Source organism: Bombina bombina, chromosome 6 (genome assembly GCF_027579735.1).
Source record: "Bombina bombina isolate aBomBom1 chromosome 6, aBomBom1.pri, whole genome shotgun sequence".
Lineage (NCBI taxonomy): Eukaryota > Metazoa > Chordata > Amphibia > Anura > Bombinatoridae > Bombina > Bombina bombina.
Genome location: NC_069504.1, coordinates 100,541,597 through 100,564,757, shown reverse-complemented (window position 1 = coordinate 100,564,757; position 23,161 = coordinate 100,541,597). Strand labels below are relative to the sequence as shown.

Sequence of the window (23,161 nt, the reverse complement as noted above, 5' to 3'; positions counted from 1 at the left end):
AACCCCCTAATAAAATAACAAAGCCCCCCAAAATAAAAAAATGCCCTACCCTATTCTAAATTACTAAAGTTCAAAGCTCTTTTACCTTACCAGCCCTGAACAGGGCCCTTTGCGGGGCATGCCCCAAAGAATTCAGCTCTTTTGCCTGTAAAAAAAACACATACAATACCCCCCCCCAACATTACAACCCACCACCCACATACCCCTAATCTAACCCAAACCCCCCTTAAATAAACCTAACACTAAGCCCCTGAAGATCTTTCTACCTTATCTTCACCATACCAGGTTCACCGATCAATCCAGAAGAGCTCCTCCGAGGTCCTGATCCAAGCCCAAGCGGGGGGCTGAAGATGTCCATGATCCGGCTGAAGTCATCATCCAAGCGGGAGCTGAAGAGGTCCATGATCCGGCTGAAGTCTTCTATCAACGGCATCTTCAATCTTCTTTCTTCCGGATCCATCTTGCAGACCTCTGACGCGGAACATCCTGCTGGCCCGACGGACTACCGACGAATGAAGGCTCCTTTAAGGGACGTCATCCAAGATGGCGTCCCTCGAATTCCGATTGGCTGATAGAATCCTATCAGCCAATCGGAATTAAGGTAGGAAAATTCTGATTGGCTGATGGAATCAGCCAATCAGAATCAAGTTCAATCCGATTGGCTGATCCGATCAGCCAATCAGATTGAGCTTGCATTCTATTGGCTGATCGGAACAGCCAATAGAATGCAAGCTCAATCTGATTGGCTGATCGGATCAGCCAATCGGATTGAACTTGATTCTGATTGGCTGATTCCATCAGCCAATCAGAATTTTCCTACCTTAATTCCGATTGGCTGATAGAATCCTATCAGGCAATCGGAATTCGAGGGACGCCATCTTGGATGACGTCCCTTAAAGGAACCGTCATTCTTCAGTTGGACGTCGTCGCAAGAAGATGGGTCCGCGCTGGAGGTCTTCACGATGGAGCTGGTCCTCATCGGATGAAGATAGAAGATGCCGCTTGGAAGAAGATGGTTGCCGGTCCAGATCTACTCTTCTTCCCGGATAGGATGAAGACTTTGGACCCTCTTCTGGACTTCTTCAGCCGTCGGATGATGGATGTCTAGCCCCCGCTTGGGCTTGGATGAAGATTTTGGAGCCAGGACGCATCGGTGAAACCCGGTGAGGTGAAGATAAGGTAGGAAGATCTTCAGGGGCTTAGTGTTAGGTTTATTTAAGGGGGGTTTGGGTTAGATTAGGGGTATGTGGGTGGTGGGTTGTAATGTTGGGGGGGGTATTGTATGTGTTTTTTTACAGGCAAAAGAGCTGAATTTCTTGGGGCATGCCCCGCAAAGGGCCCTGTTCAGGGCTGGTAAGGTAAAAGAGCTTTGAACTTTTGTAATTTAGAATAGGGTAGGGCATTTTTTTATTTTGGGGGTCTTTGTTATTTTATTAGGGGGCTTAGAGTAGGTGTAATTAGTTTAAAATTGTTGCAATATTTTTCTAATGTTTGGAAATATTTTTTTATTTTTTGTAACTTAGTTCTTTTTTATTTTTTGTACTTTAGTTAGTTTATTTAATTGTATTTATTTGTAGATATTGTATTTAATTCATTTATTTATAGTGTAGTGTTAGGTTTAATTGTAGATAATTGTAGGTATTGTATTTAATTAATTTATTGATAGTCTAGTGTTAGGTTTAATTGTAACTTAGGTTAGGATTTATTTTACAGGTAATTTTGTAATTATTTTAACTATTTTAGCTATTAAATAGTTCTTAACTATTTAATAGCTATTGTACCTGGTATAAATAAATACAAAGTTACCTGTAAAATAAATATAAATCCTAAAATAGCTATAATATAATTATAATTTATATTGTAGCTATATTAGGGTTTATTTTACAGGTATTTAGCTTTAAATAGGAATAATTTATTTAATAAGAGTTAATTAATTTCGTTAGATTTAAATTATATTTAACTTAGGGGGGTGTTAGTGTTAGGGTTAGACTTAGCTTTAGGGGTTAATACATTTAATAGAATAGTGGTGAGCTCCAGTCGGCAGATTAGGGGTTAATGTTTGAAGTTAGGTGTCGGCGATGTTAGGGAGGGCAGATTAGGGGTTAATACTATTTATTATAGGGTTAGTGAGGCGGATTAGAGATTAATAACTTTATTATAATAGCGGTGCGGTCTGCTCGGCAGATTAGGGGTTAATAAGTGTAGGCAGGTGGAGGCGACGTTGAGGGGGGCAGATTAGGGGTTAATTATTGTAGGTAGCTGGCGGCGACGTTGTGGGGGGCAGGTTAGGGGGTAATAAATATAATATAGGGGTCGGCGGTGTTAGGGGCAGCAGATTAGGGGTACATAAGTATAACGTAGGTGGCGGTCGGCAGATTAGGGGTTAAAAAAATTTAATAGAGTGGCGGCGATGTGGGGGGACCTCGGTTTAGGGGTACATAGGTAGTTTTTGGGTGTTAGTGTACTTTATAGCACAGTAGTTAAGAGCTTTATAAACCGGCGTTAGCCCAGAAAGCTCTTAACTACTGACTTTTTTTCTGCGGCTGGAGTTTTGTCGTTAGATTTCTAACGCTCACTTCAGCCACGACTCTAAATACCGGAGTTAAAAAGATCCCATTGAAAAGATAGGATACGCAATTGACGTAAGGGGATCTGCGGTATGGAAAAGTCGCGGCTGAAAAGTGAGCATTAGACCCTTTCCTGACTGACTCCAAATACCGGCGGTAGCCTAAAACCAGCGTTAGGAGCCTCTAACGCTGGTTTTCACGGCTACCGCCAAACTCTAAATCTAGGCCTTAGGAAGGTGGGTTTGGAAGTCCATACTCATTCACAAGAGGCCCAGAATTGAGGAAAATAATTAAGGCAATTAAAAAAAAATAATACACATCTTTATCTAAGGTGTGATACTGAGCATGACTAATCCATTTGTCTTGTAAAGAGGTTAAGGTTTGTACTTGTGAATAACAGCACCCGATCTCATATTTATAAATTATTGTGCAGGTTGTGTTGAAATTAATTTATTTTCAAGTTGCTCAAATGATTTATTATGAACGGAAGTCAACGTAGCTCAAATCTATTCAGCATTCACTGCTGAATATAGATCATATAGTCTCTCTTTTCATTCCAGAGATAAAATAACAGAATAGAATTTCGTTTTAATCCTCACTCCTGAAAGTCTTACTTTCAGCGCTTATCACTTCAAAGGGAAACACCAGCAAGCCGAGAGTTTAAACCAAATTTCTATTCTGTGCATAAGTAATAGCAATTAATATTCTGCTGATAAATTCTATTGAAAGCTGCTCTCCTTTTCATGACGGCATCTTAAATATGCTTAAAGAAACAGTAAAGTAAAAATTAAACATTCACAATTCAAGCAGAGAATACAATTAAAAAAAACTTTCCAATTAACTTTTATTATCAAATTTGTTAAACTTAGTAAGCACACATATATGCCTCTTGTTATTGGCTTACCAGATGTGCTCAGCTAGCTCCAGCAGTAGTGCATTGCTACTCCTGAGCCTACTGTTCAATAAAAGATACCAAGAGAACAAGGAATTTCGATAATATAATTACATTGGGAAGTTGTTTTGCCTGTTCTATATGAATCATAAAAATGTAATTTTGATTGTACTGTACCTTTAATATATAATGCATACAGTTATAACGAGGATGCCTTTTTATTTGTTTTTGTTGTTGTATATTGACAAGGTAAATGTTTCTTTGAATGTAAATAAAATTGCACAAAGGATCATGGAAGTGTTTAATGTTTAAAACATTTTAAACGACCTTACTAGAATGCAATAAAGAAGTTTTGTGTGTTTACATTTCGGTAATGTCTGTATTTTGAAACATAGAATATTTTAAATATCTAAAGGATCCCTAAACAGAGAATAATAGCATATTCAATAAATGCACAATAAAAAGACAATGCAGGGGGAACTTCCGGGCGGCGGCCATGACAGGTCCCATTTTTGCTAGCTGCTATAGAACTAAAGACTAATCTTTCTAAAATCTGCTTTTACACCCTGCATCGGGCAGAAACAACTACAGAACCTAATACAGATGACAAAGCCCATCTGAATGCAGCTAAAATTGAAAAGTTTATTCACAAATACAATACGCCGAAAACTACTTGAGATTTCGGCCTCCCATTCAACCCCCCGGCAGAGTGTCTTCAGGTCTCTGTTGTTATCAAGTATTATGAGAGCACTTTTTTTCTACTATATACACCCACCATCAGCATCTATCTAAAGTGTTGGGAAGATGACAGATTTATTTTTACAAGCGATCAGCGATCTGCTAGAAACCTATCAAAAGGCATTCATTGAGACCTTACATGCAGCTTTCCACCCCAGGCCGCTTGACGAAGAACCTATACACGCACATAGGGGTTATGGGGTGGCGGTGCTTTGGGGCCCCGGCACCAGCCACTTGCCTCCCTGATTGTTACTTAGGCCCTGGACACTAGTTGCATGCTCCGAGGTGAGAATGAGAAGCTCTCCGCAATGGTGTTAGGAGACGGCAGCGGAGCTAATGTACCTATGAATGGAGAGTCTGCAGTATTGGGCTCCGAAGTGGGATCTACCGGTGCAATACCCGCAATACTACTTGCCTCATATCATCGGGGGGTTACCGCCCCGCCACAGCCACCAACGAGGCCTACCGGATTCCAGGTGCTGCAGAGCTCAGCTGGAATGAAGCGACTGAGCTTGGGGGGCACAGTGCAGCCATCGTTAGGGAGGACTTTGAATTTCACCTCCGTAGCGAACACTGAGAGAATGTACCTTCTACCGCCAGTACACTGCCTTAATATCCCTGGGACTTCATCTGGAGGTGTGAGGGACAATGACAATATCAAATTTTTCTGGCTATACCTCCTCCTCCTCTGGTTCACTGGACTGAACTCTTTCACTAGTACGAGATGCCAATTTTTGCCTGGTGTAGGGTAACTCTATGTTTGCATCATGTGGACCGCTATAAGGCTAATTGACCAATATTTTTCCCTTCCCATACTTTACATCTCTTGAATGTGACACCCCCCCCATTACAGGCTGAGCTTACCTCTTACCTTACTTGCCATATTTTGGTGCTTGTCCATATCGACAAGTTACAACTATTTATATTTACTTGTAGGTGTTATTATATATCATCTCACATACTTCAGTGAGCATTATGTGGGGCTTAGTATGTTTACATGGGTAAAAGAATCACAGTAGCTATTGTGCATTATTTGAGAAATCTGTTTTGATTATAGTCCTTTCCATTGACAATAACCTCTCATGAGGTGCCCAGCATTCTATTGAGCTGCCTGCGGCCGAGGCAGAGCAACATATTGATTGTTTGGGCCTCAATACGTACTTACATAGCCTATCTGGGGTATATACTACCACTACCTACTAAACTAAGGACCTGTTAGGATAAGAGCACACTATTATCATATTTGCTAACCTTGAGATATGGTATGCGCCCTTAGCTGACCTGATAAATACATGATGCTACTGGTAATCTTTACTCTGATGTTATTTAATATGCAGGTTTTTGGACTGGACTCTAGAACATCTTTTTAATTATAGAGTAACTAGGGATATTTATGTATAATACTACTAATGTTAGCTGCCAGATTTATGTTGAGTGATATTGTGGGCCTCTTCCCCACTATAAGCTATATCCAATTTTATTATATAGCTACTGCAGAAATAGCTGGCCTGCCATAGCCTTAAGATATATGCAAGCTGACGCATCTGATATGTTCCTCAATATCATACCCCACCAGTCCTACCTATATCTACACAAGACGTGGATTCCCGGTTGACAGGGTAATAGACAATACCTAGAGCAGTTCTAACAGCTTTATTGTGCTTCTCCCTTATCATAGACAATATTTAGAGCAGTTCTAGTAGCTTTATTGCTCTTCCCCCTAACCCCCTTCCCATTTTCATTAAACACTGGAAGGTCAGGGATAACAGGCTGATAACAAGCTTCCAATAGTAACACAGTAAAAACGCTATATTCCATGGGATATAACTTGAAGAACTCTATATATAACAGTGTGTAACAACTCTCAAAGGTGAAACAGGTCTGTACATATTTCCTACAGACCATAGGCCCATGCCTACCGCTTTGATCCACAATGTTTACAGCCTCTACGGTTGAGGGCCTTTGTTTAATTAATATACTACCTGATTCCACTCCTATACATTAGTATTTATCTCACACACTAATGGATAAGGAGCTCTTAAACTACTGACCACGCCTTATAAAACTTATGAGATGACCATATAGCCACTTAGTTAATATTTATATTGAGTTTGCAACTAGTAGTAGTTGATTATTTTTTTCTTTATAGAGCTTGCTTTTTCCCTTCTATTTATGTTTATACATATATAGCAGATCTCTGAAACACCTAGTCCTTAAGGATAATTGGCGGGTGCCCTATCTATATGTAAGATATATTATGTATACTTGCATATTCATAGACCCCAACTTTCAGTTAGACCTGTACACTATTCCGTAATATTAGTTGGGCCTAATTTTGTTTTATACTATAGCTTTCTATATTAAGCAAAAAAATTGGTTTTTTCATATGAGACCCACAAGTGGTCTCCTGTATTTCAAGATACCTTCCTGTAGTAATATTATCAGTTTGTTTGAGATCCAAGAGTGGCCTCCTGAGTTTTTTTTTTGGAAGGTTTACTTTGGCAGGCATGTTATATATGTGTTGTACCGTAATCTGTTTCCTAAAGCTTCATTGATACTGTAACTAACTTGAATGTCATTATCGTTAAACTTCTGGTATGCCTTTTTTTTTTTTAATGAATTTTTATTTGATTTAGAAGTTTAATATAACAATTGGGATCACGCAGGACCCCTGCTCTGAAAGGCTTATACACTAAATTCAAATTAACATGTCCAAAATATGTTAACATACTCTAAGAACATAAAAAGTTAACATTATATAGACTTATAGTTTACTGTTCAAGACATACACAAATGATTCAAGGCAATGAGAGCACAAATTTCTTATGAAATGAAAATAAAAGTTGAGGCGAAAATAGTTCGCCTAGTTGGAACCCTGGTAAGGGCTCTGCCAAGGGGGGGGGGGGGGTAGCCTAGGACTGAATATCTAATATAAATATATATAAAGGGGATTGGACTTAGCACAATATGAGAGTTAAAGACCAATGTTGCCTGTTGTGGATATGATAAATGTCTTGCCGCTTTTCTGTGGGATGAGACGTGCTCTAGGAAATTACGATACCAAATAGTTTGAGCTAGTATCTATCGTGTGGGAAGGAACTAGTTATCACCTGAGAAACACAGCGGTTGACTACTGCGTAAGAATCCCGCAATAATGGGATCCAAATCCCTGCCTAACCCCTCCCTTCCTGTAAGATAAGCTACCTCTATGTAGACTCCCTCAGAGCCCTGGCCACTGGCCCAGAAGGAGGGGCACATATTATTTACTCAAACAAGTGAGGTAATGATACATAAGAATACAGTAGCGATATATAATTGTCTCCACTGAGGGCCCCCTCATGCCCCCAGGTTGGACAGACACAGGAAAGAAGAGTATCAGTATACTTAAGGGATCACATTTGTAGCCATCAATCAATATAGCTATGATATAACTGCTTTGCCATCTGTTTCACATATTTATGAAAAGATCTCCCCCGGGGGAATCCCCACTAACCCGCAGTCAAGACCTAAAAATAAGATATCCACTGCCTAACTATATAGTAAAGGCAAACAGCTAAGTCCCACAACATTATTGTCAGGAATGTCTTAAAACGGCGCTATATCAATCCCATTGGGTTATCATTTATGAAGGTAATGATCCGGCCTGAGTTATTAAGAGCTTAGCGTACCTAAGTTGGGGCACTTAGTCTCTGAAAACTAAAACGTTCAGCATGGGAGCCCTGGACTAATTAAATTGCGACACATTGCAAAAAAGCTTTCATTATGGATATGTGGTATGCAATGCGTCTACTCATAGGTTAAAAGTTACTGGCCACTTGATATTAAGAAGGTCATGGGAGTGTGTATGGGTATGTGAGCAGTCCTACCCCCTGAGTAGGCAGGTCCTTATAGTGTTGTCCCAGTATATTACGCAGTCATAAAAACAAAAAGGAAGTTCTCGGAATAGATAAAGAAGCTGTGGATTGGGATTGGGGCAAAGGGATATAAACAGCAGCATACATCGTTTGTGCTTACAGTAATTGTGCAACTAGCTCATATATGAAAACAGACTGTATCCTCTATTAATCTTAACTTGTAATTACATGCATACTAACGTTATGTTAATAAAATTTATAAACCAGCATAAGCTCATTAATAAGCAATGTTCCTTATATAGCAAGGTGGTCAAACTGTTAATAAATGAGTAGTGATTAAAATTAGCAAGCCATGTCAGTAGCAAAATGGTATTTCAAATTAACAATCGTCATAATCTTTTGCACTGAGTGTCCAGCAAGTATAACCATGGCCAAAAGTCTAAGGCAGAAATCCCAGAGTGAAAAGTAGTTAGCAGCAAAAAGTCAGCCTGGGCAGCACCCTGGGAACACTACCAACTGACCACCTCACCCTACTCCGGCTTTCACTTTAGGGCGCCAGGCTGGAGCGATTACAAGATGTTGCTCTGCCGGCTCCAAAGGCAACCGCACACATCTTAAGGCAACCATTTCCCCTTTCGTTTCCACAAACAGTACCAGAAACTGTTGTCGCTGAACCTCTGGCTTCAGTGAATAGCTAGTGAGCCACTCCATTGCTGCATGCTTGTCTGCCAACCCCCGAGGGGTCAGTCGCTCACTTCCATAATCTTAACCTGCTGCTCCCTTGTCCTGGCCAGCTAGGGACTGTCCATTTAACTCATTAAGGGCTATAGTCACACGAGACGTCTCCGGCATAGGGAGAGTCTGAATTTTGGGGTCCAGCACTTCCAATGTACCGGAACTCCGGTTAGGGAGACTCTGCCTCATACCTCCCTGTGTTTCGGCCACTTTCTCCGTATAGGTCTCGTGCGCATGAGAGCTGTTTGCTATGTTCAACGCTTCATGTATACTCGCAAGTTGGGCTGAAAGAAGCTTCTGAAGGGTCTTGAAGGACAAGTACGCCATGCCCACAGCATTCAGAGAGCAGTCCTTGGTTATTGTAAACGGTCTCCTGCAAGCTGGTCCACTGCCTGTCTCATAGGGGCACGAGCTTCTATTACGACTGTAGTTTCTCCGTGGAGTACTTTTACACTCTGATCTGTGCTTTGCACGAGTGCCGTTACACCCAAAGTCCTTTTTTCCAAGGTATCTTCCCCCAGCCACAGTCGGTGGTAATATGTGGTCCGATCATGACACAATTACAGGCAGCTCAGCTTAGAAGCTGGAGATCAAACGTCGGAGAGGCTGCATTCAGTATACTGTGCGTAGGTCTGAACTCGTATAGGCCTCTGAAACATTGAGCGGTCTCAGTGCTGCCCTGGATGCTCAGGCAGACACGAAACCGCTCCGGATGAGTTGCAGAGCTTCTGTATCACGGTCCTAGCATAAAGTTGAGGATCCTAGGCTGTACTAGAGTCTGTTTATAAGCTTTGACACCCGGTCTATTCTCGGAGCTTTAGTGTAATGCGGCCATCTTGGTCGGCCGTACGCTCCGCCCCCCGCCTTTTATTTTAACCTCAATTAAAAAAAAAAAGACAATGCAAAAGCAATTTCAAATGAGCAGCAAATTTTTTTCTGACAAATTTCAGTTAGTTACATTTTCCTTCATAATGCATCATGTGACAGCCATCAGCCAATCACAAAATGCGTGTGTTATAGTCTGTGAATTATTGCACATGCTCAGTACGAGCTGGTGCCTCAGAAAGTGTGCATAAAAAGGGTGTGCACATTTAGATAATGGAAGTGAATCAGAAAGTTGTTTAAAATTGTGTTCTGAAAATTTTGACTTTACTCTCCCTTTAATTTTAAGGTTCTGAGGGCACTTTCTAACAACAAAAAAATTAAATTTGATTCCCTTTAGGTACATACAACTCAAAGGGGCATATTTATCAAGCTCCGAATGGAGCTTGATGCCCCCTGTTTCCGGCTCCATAACCTGTCCGCCTGCTCTGAGCAGGTGGACAGACATTGCCGGAAATCAACCCGATCGAGTACGATCGGGTTGATTGACACCCCCCTGCTGGCGGCCTATTGGCCGCGAGTCTGCAGGGGGAGGTAATGCTGAATATGGAGACCGTATTGCTCTCTGTATTCAGCGAGGTCTGTCGGACCTGATCCGCACTGTCGGATCAGGTCCGACAGACCTTGATAAATAGAGGCCAAAATGTGTCTATTTGTCCTAACACATTTTTTTATGTTCTTTATTTTAGTTTCTCTTGATTTCTGAGCATAGAGAAGCGCACAAAAAGCTTACTTCTAGAAGAGTTAACGTGCGAGAGGAGTGATAAATAACCCTCCACTCGTAATCTAGCCCGTAGTAAAAAAATATAAATACATTAAAGAAAAGAAGTCATTACAGCGACATTGTAGTGCTAAAAATTGTTAGTGTGTGTAACTTTTGGGCTACTCACCAATAAATCCTATATGTTTAACCTGCTGGTCCTCATCAAGAAACACATGGTTAGCCAAAAGACAGCAACAGTTGCACAACCCCACCAATCACTGTCTGTGTTCAGCTTAGGAGCTGCTCCAAAGCATGGCTTTATCTATGTGCTAAACACCTTCACAGAAGTTAAACAGAAATAGCTCCACAGCAAGTAGTGCAAATTTGACATGCTAAACACAGAATTCCTTGGTAAATAAATAGGGTGTATAATTTTGGCACTACAATGTCCCTTTAATTAATTTCAAAAGATATTTGTCTGTTTCTAGATTATTATACAGTCTCCAGCAATTGTAGCAAAACACTTACAGGTTGACCCGGCTCATCTCCTCCAAGAATTCGGAATCCAAATCCTGACTCTTGGCGCCGAAGATGAACATCCAACTCTTTGTAATCTGGGCCTGGTTTTCAATAAACAAAAAACATGTTTCTATAATGAATAACAAGAAAACAAATTGAACTGGACCGACACAGAGATGATCAACACAGGTGTTAATAAGAAATGATTAATTAGCTGCATTAGTATAATATAAATGACACCACAACAAAATGAAAACACGTATAATGAGAAATACATGGGGGTGTTACAACTGTCAGTAGCTGATTTAATCAGTAGTCATCATTGTAGTCATCTACAATAAACATTCATATGTTTTTGATAAAAAGCTCCATAAGCAGACACAATGGGGTGTTATCCTCTAATGTATTGCACTGTGCTACTGATTGAAAAAGCCAGGATGCAATGCACTTACTCGTGTAGCAAAACTGAGACCTTAATGCTTATAAATAGTCATAGTATTTAATCAAGCTAAAGAGTCTAGTTATAACGTTTTGGAAAGTTCTCACAGATAATATAATAAGGCCCTGAGTGTCTTATGTTACGAACGCTGTCTAAATTCTGGTACTAGGTTACTAAATGATATTGTCCAGGAGCAATATTGGTTATACTTGCCCGATGGAACTTCAGCACAAGCCAAAAAGCTGTAGTCTGGAGGAGAAAGGGCTATGGAATCACTGGAAGACTCTGTTGAAGGGACAGTAAAGTCAAAATTAAACTTTCATGATTCATATACAATGTACAATAAAAAAAACTAAAAACTTTCCTTATTTCTTCTCCTTGTATTGAAGAGTAAATCTAGGTGGGTTTATAGAACCTCTGAAGCAAGCCTGTGTAATTTTCACTTTATGCAGCAGAGTTTGCAACTTAGTATAACATTACTGCAAACATTATTGCAAACACTACCGTCATAGGGCCCCATGTATTAAAAACCATGCAGACATGGTTCTGAACTTGTAAACATGTCCACATGGCTTTGCAGCTTAAGGGCAGCGGACCTCAAGCAAGTGTGTAATGATGCCCTCTCCACCAACTGAAAAGTGGTGGAGATTGTTACATTGAGGGAAGCAAACTTGCACATGTGAAGGCTACTTAGCAGCTTACGCTGCTTAGTACATAGAGTGCTACAGAAACATACATACCACTGAGGTCCTACCAGCCAACTAGGTTTACTCTTCAGCAAAGGATTGAATAAAGCAAAGTTGATAATAGGAGTAAATTGGAAAGTTGGTTAAAATTGTATGCCCTGTCTAGACTATGAAAGTGAAAATTCGGACTTTACTGTCCCTTTAACAATTATTCAATTTGTTGACATGTGTTCTAATTCTATGTAATGTAATGGATATTATACTCCATACTAGATTTATAACTATATGATTAGTACACCTGAATGTTATTATCAAGACCAGGTGTGTATAAGAAGGTTGTAAATATGAATACACTCAATGGTTGCCTGCAATTGCTTTACAGCGATAGTTTTAATAAAATAACTAATAGGTGTATACCATGTTATCCAGTTATGGAGTCAATATGATGAACTATTCATATATTACATATAATCTAATTCCATTTCAAACAAAATTATTCTCTAAAGTATGGTCACTATAGTATTCATGAATGAGAGCCATCTTATGTATTTTACACCGTTGTTTTGGGTTTAATCCCTAGTTGACTTTGCTCCTAGTCTGCTTTTGGGGGAGCTGTCCATGTAAGGGGATATTCACCAATTTTGTCCTAAGGGTGCTCCTCAGGGAACATGGGATTTATACCGACTCCCAATTGTGTATATTACATATACACTAAACAAACAAACATTTAATTTTGTAACCACTCTTATTGATACAATAATGCTCATACAAAATGAGAATGACATTATTGCTGTTGATTACTAATAGGAGCTAAAGATCCGACTACAGCATTGTATGAAGAAGTTTATTGGGTTTTCTACCTTGACTCTTTTAGATTAGACACATAGGGCTCTAATTATCAAGGGCCGAATGGCCCCTGATCTCCCTGTTTCAGCAGTTAAGAAGCAGCGGTCTTAAGACCGCTGCTCCTTAACTGGATCCGCCACCTCTGAGCCGCGGACAGCAATCAACCAGATTGAATACGATCGGGTTGATTGACAAATCTGCAGAGGGTGTCATTGCACAAGCATTTCACTAGAACTGCTTGAGCAATGTTAAATGCCGACAGCGTACGCTGTCGGCATTCAGCGATGTCTGGTGGACATGATACTCTACAGCATATCATGTTCGCCAGACAATGATAATTCGGCCCCATACTCTGTACCATAAGATAGTGAAAAAATAACTCAAACAGACCCCAATCCTACTCTACATAACTACATAAGTGGTCAATAATTCCAGTCCTTGTTTTAAGGGTATCGTTACATGAGAATTTATGCATAAACCACAAACTGCCATTCTGACCAAGCCATCGGAGCTCAGTAAAAAATAGTATTGAATTTGGACTTGTAAATGGCTGTTTGAAGCAGGGGTCGACAAATTTGTTTAAAATTTAGGAGCCAGAAAGAATATTAGGAGCCAGCGAGTGATATTTGTATATAGAAATATGGGGGATAACCCAAAAAGATAGGAGCCAGGGGTAAAATTCTAGGAGCCAGTGGCTGCCTGGCTCCTGGGTTTGTCGAGCCCTGGTTTAAAGGACCACTAAATGCCGTAGAATTGCATAATTAATATGTGCATAATAAAAATACAATGCAATAACACTTACTCTGAATTTCAACTAAGCAGTAGATTTTTTTCTGACAAATGTATTTCCCCCCATTTGCCGACCTCCTGTATTATGTGACAGTATATGTATTCTCTGTGAACTTGTGCACATGCTCAGTTGCCTCAAAAATGTGTATATAAAAAGAATGTGCAACATTTAATAATAAAAGTTAAGTGGAAAGTCTCTTAAAACTGCTGAATCCTGAAAGTTTAATTTTGACTTTAGTGTCCCTTTAAGGTTGCCCACCAGTGTTGGGTCAGTTTGTTTATGTTTTCCCATTTGCACAATGTTCCAAAACAACAATATTATCAAATATTGCACTGTTCATGTAACCTTACAGTTCTTCCTGTCAGCTAAAAAGTTATATAGAATTAATATGAACCGGAAACAAAATGTTAATAAGCAGTGAACAGACGGTTATGGAGTAATTCAGTGCTATGGTTACAGGACACACAATTACACTGACACTGAGTGATGGACACAGATTCACAGGACAATGGTTACTGAAGAATACTTGCCAGCAGGGTCCACTCTGAAACCAGCTCTGGGCGGTACTTGCTCTGAATAGGAAGATGAGGAATTTTAGCGGCAGCGTAATATTATTTTGCTAGTGAGTCACATGATCAGCTAAATAGCTACTCTTCAACATAAGTCAAATACTCCGCTATAAATAAGTTTACAGTCTAATACAATGCATACTTTTTCCACAGAAACGTACAAATCTGATAAATTCAATATTCAGTGAGTAGAAAAAAAAAAGCAAAAATCAGAACTCTGACAAATAAGCTGTCTAATTAGAGGGTTAATGTAAAATGACGGCTGTTGTTATTCCTTTAAAAAGTATGCTTACTAACAGGAGTGCAATGTATCTCATACTTAGGCGTGCCAGTAAAATTAGTAGTCGTTTACTAACGCAAGAGCCTGAGGCAAAAGTTGGGAGGCGCTTTTGCAACAGGAAGAAACCTTGAACTGTTGTTAAATTGAAAATCTCCTGCTAAAATGCACAGTCAAATGCTACAAAGAATTCACAACATATATAAAATAAGAAGGGACATGAAACTCAACATTTTTCTTTCCTGATTCAGAAAGAGAATACAATTTTAAACAACTTTCCAATTTACTTCTATTATTTAATTTGCTTCCTTCTCTTGTTATCGTTTGCTGAAATGTTTATCCAGTAAAGCTCAGGAGCAGCAAAGACCCTAGGTTCTAGCTGCTGATTGGTGGCTGCATATATATACCGATTGTCATTGTTCAGTCAGCAACCAGTAGTGCATTGCTGCTCATTTAACAAAGCATACCAATAGAACGGACAAAATTGATAATAGGAGTAAATGAGAAAGTTGCTTAAAATTGCATGCTCTATCTGAATCATGAAAGAAAATGTGGATTTCATATCCCTTTAAGAAAAGTTATCAAGCAGAGGGCCAGATTCTCTAAAGCTTTCTAGCCTGGTGAGATTCTATAACAATTCGAATCAGTATTACAAGGTCCCTCAAGCAATTTTTACCTCATTAAGTTGACCTAATATTGTTTATGTAAAGGAAAACACTTACATTTCAATATAGAGTTCAGTAAAATAAGATGAGAAATAGAGCCTAGAAAACCTTTCCTTAATTGTCACTGAAATTTAAGATTGCACAAAATCTCTCTTGTGCAACCCTACCAATGCTCTTGTGCAATCAGTTACATGAGAGTAGGGGCTGTCAATCACCACAACAAGCAAGTTTAGGTGATTTATCTCCGCTTTCAAGGTGGCAGAGAGAATAAGATGCCACAAATGCTTCATAAATTTGTGGTTGCAGACTCTACCACAAGGTCTGTCAGCTCAATTAATTAAGAATTCATTTGTATTCATTTAATGAATTAATTGTACTAATTGCACATATGACCTGAAAACTTCAGTAATCCCGAACACTTTGCATTTACTGAAGATGAAGTAAAGGTATAATACAATGAAGACATTACTACACACCATGATATTTATACTAAGGTAGCTCTACAGGTCAAGATATCTTACTGATTCCCGGCCAATGAGTTCTACTAGACCTATTTGGGTAACTAGTACAACCAAAATATTTGTTTTCCCGTATAGCCTATTGACTAAAGTATGGTAGATCTCTCTGTATTTTAGGGAAACAGACCAAGAAAATAACATGCAAATAGGGCTTGATAAATGTATTTGAACTTTGAGTCAGTAAAAAAAAATTCTGACCCAAGTACAGAGATTTTTAATAGCCAGATAATCATGTATGTTATAGAGATATAAGCAGAATATTCCATAAGTACAACTCTCAATCAGCGAAAGAACATTCTTAAATTAAAATAGTTATACATTTTAAAATGTCATCTTGTAAATGCAATAAAGAAAAACAACTATATTTTTAATGTATCATTAATGCATCTAGCCCTCAGACATATATGTACATTTTTAACAGATTAACCCATTGGCTCCCTGTAATAACTGTAGCTCTCTATGGCAGCAAGTGAGTTAAACAACACATTGAATTAGAGGCTAATCACACCTTTATTTTTATAAACAAGAGTCTAAAACAATATCTTTGTCAAGGTCATACCATGAAAAACACAAGCAAGAAAATACATTAACACAGTTGTTTGTATCTGGTCCCCAGTGTTTGTGAGGGTTTGAATTTTTTAGAACTTGCTTCTGGGGGAATCCTGGCACCTACTATCTGAGTGACATCTGTACAAGTTTCGGCACAAAATGCCTGCAAGCATTACATGACAAACTGTGTTATTGAGTTGTCTGCTGAGCAGTAAATGTCTGGGGGTCACTAGCCTGGCACAAAGAAAAACAAGGAACATGAAACACATTTGATTGTTATTTATGGTTTTTTTTACAGTTTGGAGGTCTTTCCGTTGAAGCACTTCAGCTTAGCAAGTGGTGGATTTGTTGAAACATTTCTTTAATGAGTGACTTGAACAAAGGTTATTTTTTTAGCCAGCTATGGGCCAGATTACAAATACATGTACGTGTCAAGTAGCGCTCATATTACAAGTTAAAAGTAAACCGTGTTCGCACGAGAGCTTACCCAATGTGTGCAAAAAGCTGAACTTAGAATATCGCTTGCATGTTAACGTATTCCCCCATAGAAGTCAATAGAACAAAAAAGTGGAAAAAAACGAACACCCTACTCGAACGCAAACCTGATTGCATATTCTCAAGTGCGCTAACACGACAGGAAAATATGAATATTCCACATTCCAAAGTTCTTTAGATAGCAGAATATGCTCTATTCATTCATAAATACATACACATAAACCCAATGTACTCAATCACCTGCTTGTGCAATGCCGCCCCCTGCACATTTGCAGCCAATTGGCTGCTAGCAGGGGGTGTCAATCATTCCGATCGTATCTGATCGGGGTGATTGCAGTACGAGTTAAAGGGACAGTATACTATAAAATTGTTTTTCCCTTAAAGTGTTTCCAATTACTTTTTTTACCAGATGCAGAGTATAAAATGTATGAGATTTGCTTTTTAAGTCATATTTATGTATATGAATTAGCTGATTTTGTGTTTTGAAGCCACAACCTAATAAAATGTGTTGAGCTTGTAGGTATAATCAGGGCTGCCATCAGGGGGTGACAGGGGTGACTCCTGTCAAAGGCCCATTGGGCCAGGGGGCCCCATAAGGCAAGAACACCATAAGGCAGCCACCAGAGGGCACTACAGCAGGGTGCTATTGAGCGTGAGAAATGTTATTACAAGGAGCAAAGCATTAGCATTTTAGAGGATTTTTGAGTGTGCACTAAACCACTATGCACAGTGTGAGACAGACTTGGCAATTAAGTTTGTACAGTGTGTGCCTGAGTCAGATGGCAGATCACTTTCATTTGCAGAGGAGGTAGGACTTAGTAAATGTTTTTTATTTCTTTGTGCAATTTTAGATTCTAACTAAACTAACTATATGGTGGTTCCAGGGGTCCATAAAAACACATTTTTTTAGCAATATGCAGCAGTGTATTTATGATTATTTGACAATGCTGTAGAAATGATATATTTAAAGCCATGCAGAAATGTTTCCTCCTCAATACACAAATGGTAGGTGCCCTTTTGGCAGATTTGAGTTTTTTGAGGACTTTCCAGATGCAAGGAGGCATTTCATCTAAGATTTTTACATCTGCATAAAATGTTATACTCTCAGACTAAGATTGCTCAGTGTTTGAAATGAAACAGGTTAACTTAACACTGTTCAGTTTACACTACAGCTAACTTAATTTTGAAATACATACAAACAAGCCTAAATCCTGCATTTAACCAGATCTAATGGTATGAGACTGAGTACGACAGCTTATGGTTCCTCCAAGACCATATAGAGTACAGCATTTTCAAAATCCATAAGTACAGCTGACAGATGGGAACATTTGTACACCATATTTGAAGTGGTGTTCTTGGTTGGGGAAAATGGTGAAAAAAATAAACATATATCAACCTTTCAAAAGTACTTTTCTTCATCTAGCCATCTACCCAGATCATTAATGTACAATTTTGAATTCACAGAATTATTTTTGTTTGCACATTTACAAATATGATTCTTTAAAAAGTGATCTTTTGGGGGGCGGGGCTAACCGTTGCAGAGACTAGATGTGTTTCTGTGCAGCTCTCGCTAAAACTTAGCAAAAAAGTTATTAAAGCAGTAAAATTTGCGCGATTTTCCCCACTTCTAACACTTGGACTTCTAACAGTTTATATCTGAGACTTTGCTGGCGGTACTTTCGACAACTTGGTACACAGCATTTTTACCTCCGGTCGGCCTGAAAAGAAACTGAAGGCAGGGGGCTAGCTGTCCGGAGGGTCGGGGCTCCGCTCCAGAGGCTAAATTGCCTAATTTAATAGAGGTTCGAGACTAAGAAGCCGATTGTAAAACCTGAGGTGCTCCCCTGACGTGCAGCAGAATACTTCATCCAATCCAGCGCTCCCGGCCTCTCCCCGCCGCCATCGCTCACACCTCACAGCCAGCCACACATCACATCTTGCTCCAGAGGGTCGGGGATCCGCTCCGGAGCTCTCACCTGCTGGTCGCTGATTGCTGGGGTGAGGGAACACCTGGCCCCTTAACTTTGTCTAACCTTGTGGCGCAGCCTAAGCGATCCGGAGAGCCGACTGCACGGAGCCTTCAAAGGGACGGAGTAACCTCACTTCCACTGACATAAAAGGCCTCCCGAACTCGGACGTCTAATTCTCCCTTAGGGCAAAGGGTTGGCGGCCTATTTCCCAGGGCGCTTGGATAAAGGCGCGAAAAGCGGCCATCTTAGGCTTTCACTTTCAGCCTGCACGGCAAACATTGGGACTTAGGAGATCTACCCAACTCTGCAGAACCGGTACCTTGGAACTCCTCTAGCCTGGCGCTGGAGTCGTGACATACGGCGGGGAGAGACCTGGAGACCTTCCGACCATTGGTGAGTGTTTGCGGTGTGCTGGAGGCCCTCCCTGGCCCTGACCGCCCCACGTGAGCTGGTGGGAAAAATATCAAATACTCCTCCAGTGATCTAGCTAATAATCCTCACGCGCAACACTTTAGGTACACACTCTGGGACATTCCACCTATCTATTGAGAACCCAGGGAACTAATTTACCACCCATATTTCCCTGATAATAGCTGTAAGCGCTGTGACCTGAGACACGCTCTGTAGAGGAGGCCAGCTGGACATCCTTAAAGGGGACTGAGGTGAACGTTCCCTGAGCAGCACCTACCAAAATAGTCAGCCCACAAGTTCCTTTGCAGCCTGGTCTGCTAAGACCTTAGGAAGGCCTTCTGTGGTGAAGGTTAGACCTCTGTGGCCCTCATCATACGCTAGGCCTGCTCTAAGATCCCTTAATACCTAAAAGCTGCAAGAGTGCCCACACAAGCCCTTTGCATAGGCTGATGTACAATCAAGTTTCAGGGGGAGAACAAACAACACAAACTTAATACAGCGGTTGCCACGTATCCCTCTGGCTCTCCCTGAAGGAGTTTAATAGCCAGCCCTCTTTGAATCAGTGGCCCTTTCTGTACTCAACCTCACCTTACTCCAGGGCACAACAATCACATTAAAAGACTCAAACCTAACTTGTGAAGGGACTCCCTGCAAGACACTAGTCCCACTGAGAGCTGCTGCGACAGCTAAATTGTTCTTGGGCCTTTTTTACCCAAGTGTAGTGTTTTTCTTTTTTTTTGCTCTGCTCCTGTTTTACCATTTCTTCCTTTTCAGGTTGTCTATACTAAGGAGTAGGCTACTAACTCTTATTTTGCAGCCAGGCTCTGGGCCCACAATACTTACAGATGGTGGGTAGTATTCTTATGGTGCACAAATCACACTAGCCCAGCACACAACTACACAACACCACTGGTTCAGTTTAGCCCGGATACACACCCCTCACTATTAATATATCTGAGCAAATCGACCCAAGTCCACACCCATACAATAGTGTGCACGCTTCACACTAGCCCACCGCATAACTAGACAACGCTGCTGGGTTAGATTAGACCTAACATACATTCTTCACTACACATTCATGAGAACATACTGAGTTAAGCTCGTATTCAGACAATAGTACACTACAAAGAATATAATTTTAGAGACTAACCCTAAACAACATTGTATTGGTATTTACTGTATTTCCAGGTTAATTACTTGACCTTCTTGTGATAGTAGGCCTCTAGGTGTAACTCCTGTGTGCTCATCCCTCACCTTTCCGCTCCTTTTGTAAGATCAGAGGAGGCCCATTTAGCAGTGTTATCTTTTATACTCTACGTATATTAAATACTTGTCATTTATCTGTGTACCTGGCATCCCCACATTGTAAATTGTTGTTATTCATCTGAGAAATTTTACACATTTGTCCCTCACCTTCCCGCTCCCACCCAGCTTGTCTGGGTGGGTCACTTCCTATTCCCTTTTCCCTTCCTTCGGGTCGTATCCCTAGGTTCCCCAAGGTGAGGGGCTAGAATTAGTGCCCAGCACGTCTGCAGTAGGTCTACTCTATATTCACAAAAATGTTGACTTCTTACCAAGTTACTACTCTTTGCCTGAGAATTCTTATACGTGGGTCCCTCACCTTTCCGCTCCTGCCCAGCTTGTCTGGGTGGATCACCTCCAATTCCCTTTCCCCTTCCTTCGGGGCGTATCCCTAGGTTCCCCAAGGTGAGGGGCTAGCACGAGTGCCCTACACTTCTGTAGCAGGTTTATTTTTATGCTAATGATGTAGTTTTTCCTATGAAGTGTAACTCAGCCCCGCTCTAACCATGAGATAGGTTGTCCTTAAACTGTATATTTGAATGTGCCATGCATAACCCTTGATTTTCTACCAGCACAGCAGCATATTGCCTATGAGCCCTCAGTGACCCTTCACTCTGTTTCTCTGGGATCTAGTTGCTAGCCCATAAAATGCCTCACATGATGAAGAAACACTCAAAGTCAAACCCCAAACCTAAGAAGACAGTGTTTGACCATTTTGTGCACTCTTCTAAGGAGTCTCTGCCCCACTCAGGTGTTGAAATGGGTGAACCTGACTCTCAAGATGAGGAGTCTCAATCCAGCCTACACTCTGCAACCGCCTCTCAACACTATATTACAGAATCATCACTCAAGAAACTCTTAGCCATTCAGACTAAGTCCATCACCCAAGAAATCCAGCGCAGCTCTGCAGAACTTAAGAAGGAGATATCAGAAATTGGTGACAGAGTTGACGCGCTGGAGCGCAAGCAAGATGATCAGGCTGTAGATCAATCCAATATTCTGGCCTATGCCGAAAATCTGGCTGAGCAGATTTCACAATTGGAATCTAAACTGGCTGATATGGAGGACAGATCGAGACGCAGTAATATAAGATTCAGAGGAGTCCCAGAGTCCGTAGCTCCGGCAGACATTCAAGGCTATCTTCAAGATCTTTTCAGAGAACTTATAGGCACCCCTGATGGCCTCACTAGCACAATGGAGAGGGCTCACAGGGCATTGCGCCCCAGGACAGTGAGCTCTGACAGGCTGAGAGACATCATAGCGTGTTTTCATAGCTTCTTATATAAGGACCGCCTTCTTCAAGCCGCCTACAAAAAAACAAATCTTAGTGGTAGATTTGAGAGAGTCCAGCTATTACCTGACTTATCAGCACACACCCTCCAACAGCGTCGGCACTTTCAGCCAGTTACCTCTGCTTTGCATAAGGCCAATTTTCAGTATCGCTGGGGATTCCCTACCAGGCTCTGGTAACCAAAGAAAATCAGACCATAACTATCACCACACCTTCTCAAGGTATGACTCTTCTTGCCTCATGGGGATTATTGTCGGACCCCCTGAACACACGGGCCCAACCCCAACCTGCTCTAAGAGCCTCAGCTCCTGAATGGTCGACAAAGGATCAGAGGACAAAGAGACCTAAGATACAACAATCCCAAGAACACTCTGAGCCTACTTCGTAGGTTCCTTCAGGAGCCACTGGCCCTGGTCTGAACGTGTATAGGCTCCTAGGACTCAACTGAAAGGTGTCACTGCCCAGCCTGCACCATGAGTCAGGCGAGGTACTTGTGAGGTTTAGAGAGCCGTTAAATTGTTTGTTCATTTAATACGTTTTATGCTATCTCTCTTGGTTAGATATGTTATCTGCTGTTTTGTAACCACTTAAGTTTAAGCACTTCATGTTAAGACGATTATGTTCTTAGAGCGGGGCTGACGTTTTTGCCCCACTGCACTAGCTCCTGAGCTGTATGCTCACCCCCACACTGAAGCCCACGTTAGGGCTCCCTTGAGGTGGACTACTTCCACCACTCCAGAGGCACTATTAAGTGTCTCCTCTTACTCCTTACCTCTCCTCCCCTTACCTTTTCCCCATTCTGTTTCCCAGACATTGGTACTTGGACCTTTAACATCCAATTCCTAATTACTCCTAGGTATGACTAGTTCCCCTTTAAGGTTTCTCACCCAAAACATTAGGGGACTTAACACTCCCTTTAAGAGAAGTCTCTTACTACACTCACTGAAACATCACAACCCCGACGTAGTGTTCCTCCAAGAGACGCATTGGCTAAATACACGCATATAGAATATGCACCCTTCACAAAAAAAGCCAGAGGCACAGCTATTCTTCTACACAAGAGGCTAGCTGTTGAACCAGTCCTGACCATTAGAGACCCACAGGCCAGATATGTCATCCTGATTTGTAACATCAATCACGTGCTATATACTCTCGTGTCAGTCTACTTGCCCAACACACACCAACCTAAGTGCCTCAAACACATACTTCATGTCATTTATATGGCCTACCTATATACCATGGAAAAAGACATATTTTATAAATTAGGTAATTCCGACCTTTTTGAGCTTACATGGGCTGACTGGAAAGATTCATATGACACAAACCTGGAAACCTAATGTTTTGTCCCCCAGTTAGCTTCCCACTGGTGACATAAGGCCTTACTTTTGGCTTAGTATGCATGATATTGGATGGCTTACGTGATACACACGCTCATGACTAACTGCATCTCTCCCCTCCTCCTC

At 40.9% G+C, this 23,161-nt stretch overlaps 1 protein-coding gene across 1 annotated transcript in view; it reads right to left on the bottom strand.

The window, feature by feature from the left end:
• The window catches only part of MAGI2 (membrane associated guanylate kinase, WW and PDZ domain containing 2), a 986,849-nt gene that overhangs the window by 241,497 nt on the left and 722,191 nt on the right, over positions 1-23,161 (bottom strand). The window contains exons 11-12 of the mRNA XM_053716523.1: positions 14,182-14,223; positions 10,900-10,991 (exon numbers count right to left, since the gene is read on the bottom strand). Coding sequence (XP_053572498.1) covers positions 10,900-10,991; positions 14,182-14,223 — 134 coding nt within the window. The remainder of the gene's footprint in view (positions 1-10,899; positions 10,992-14,181; positions 14,224-23,161) is intronic.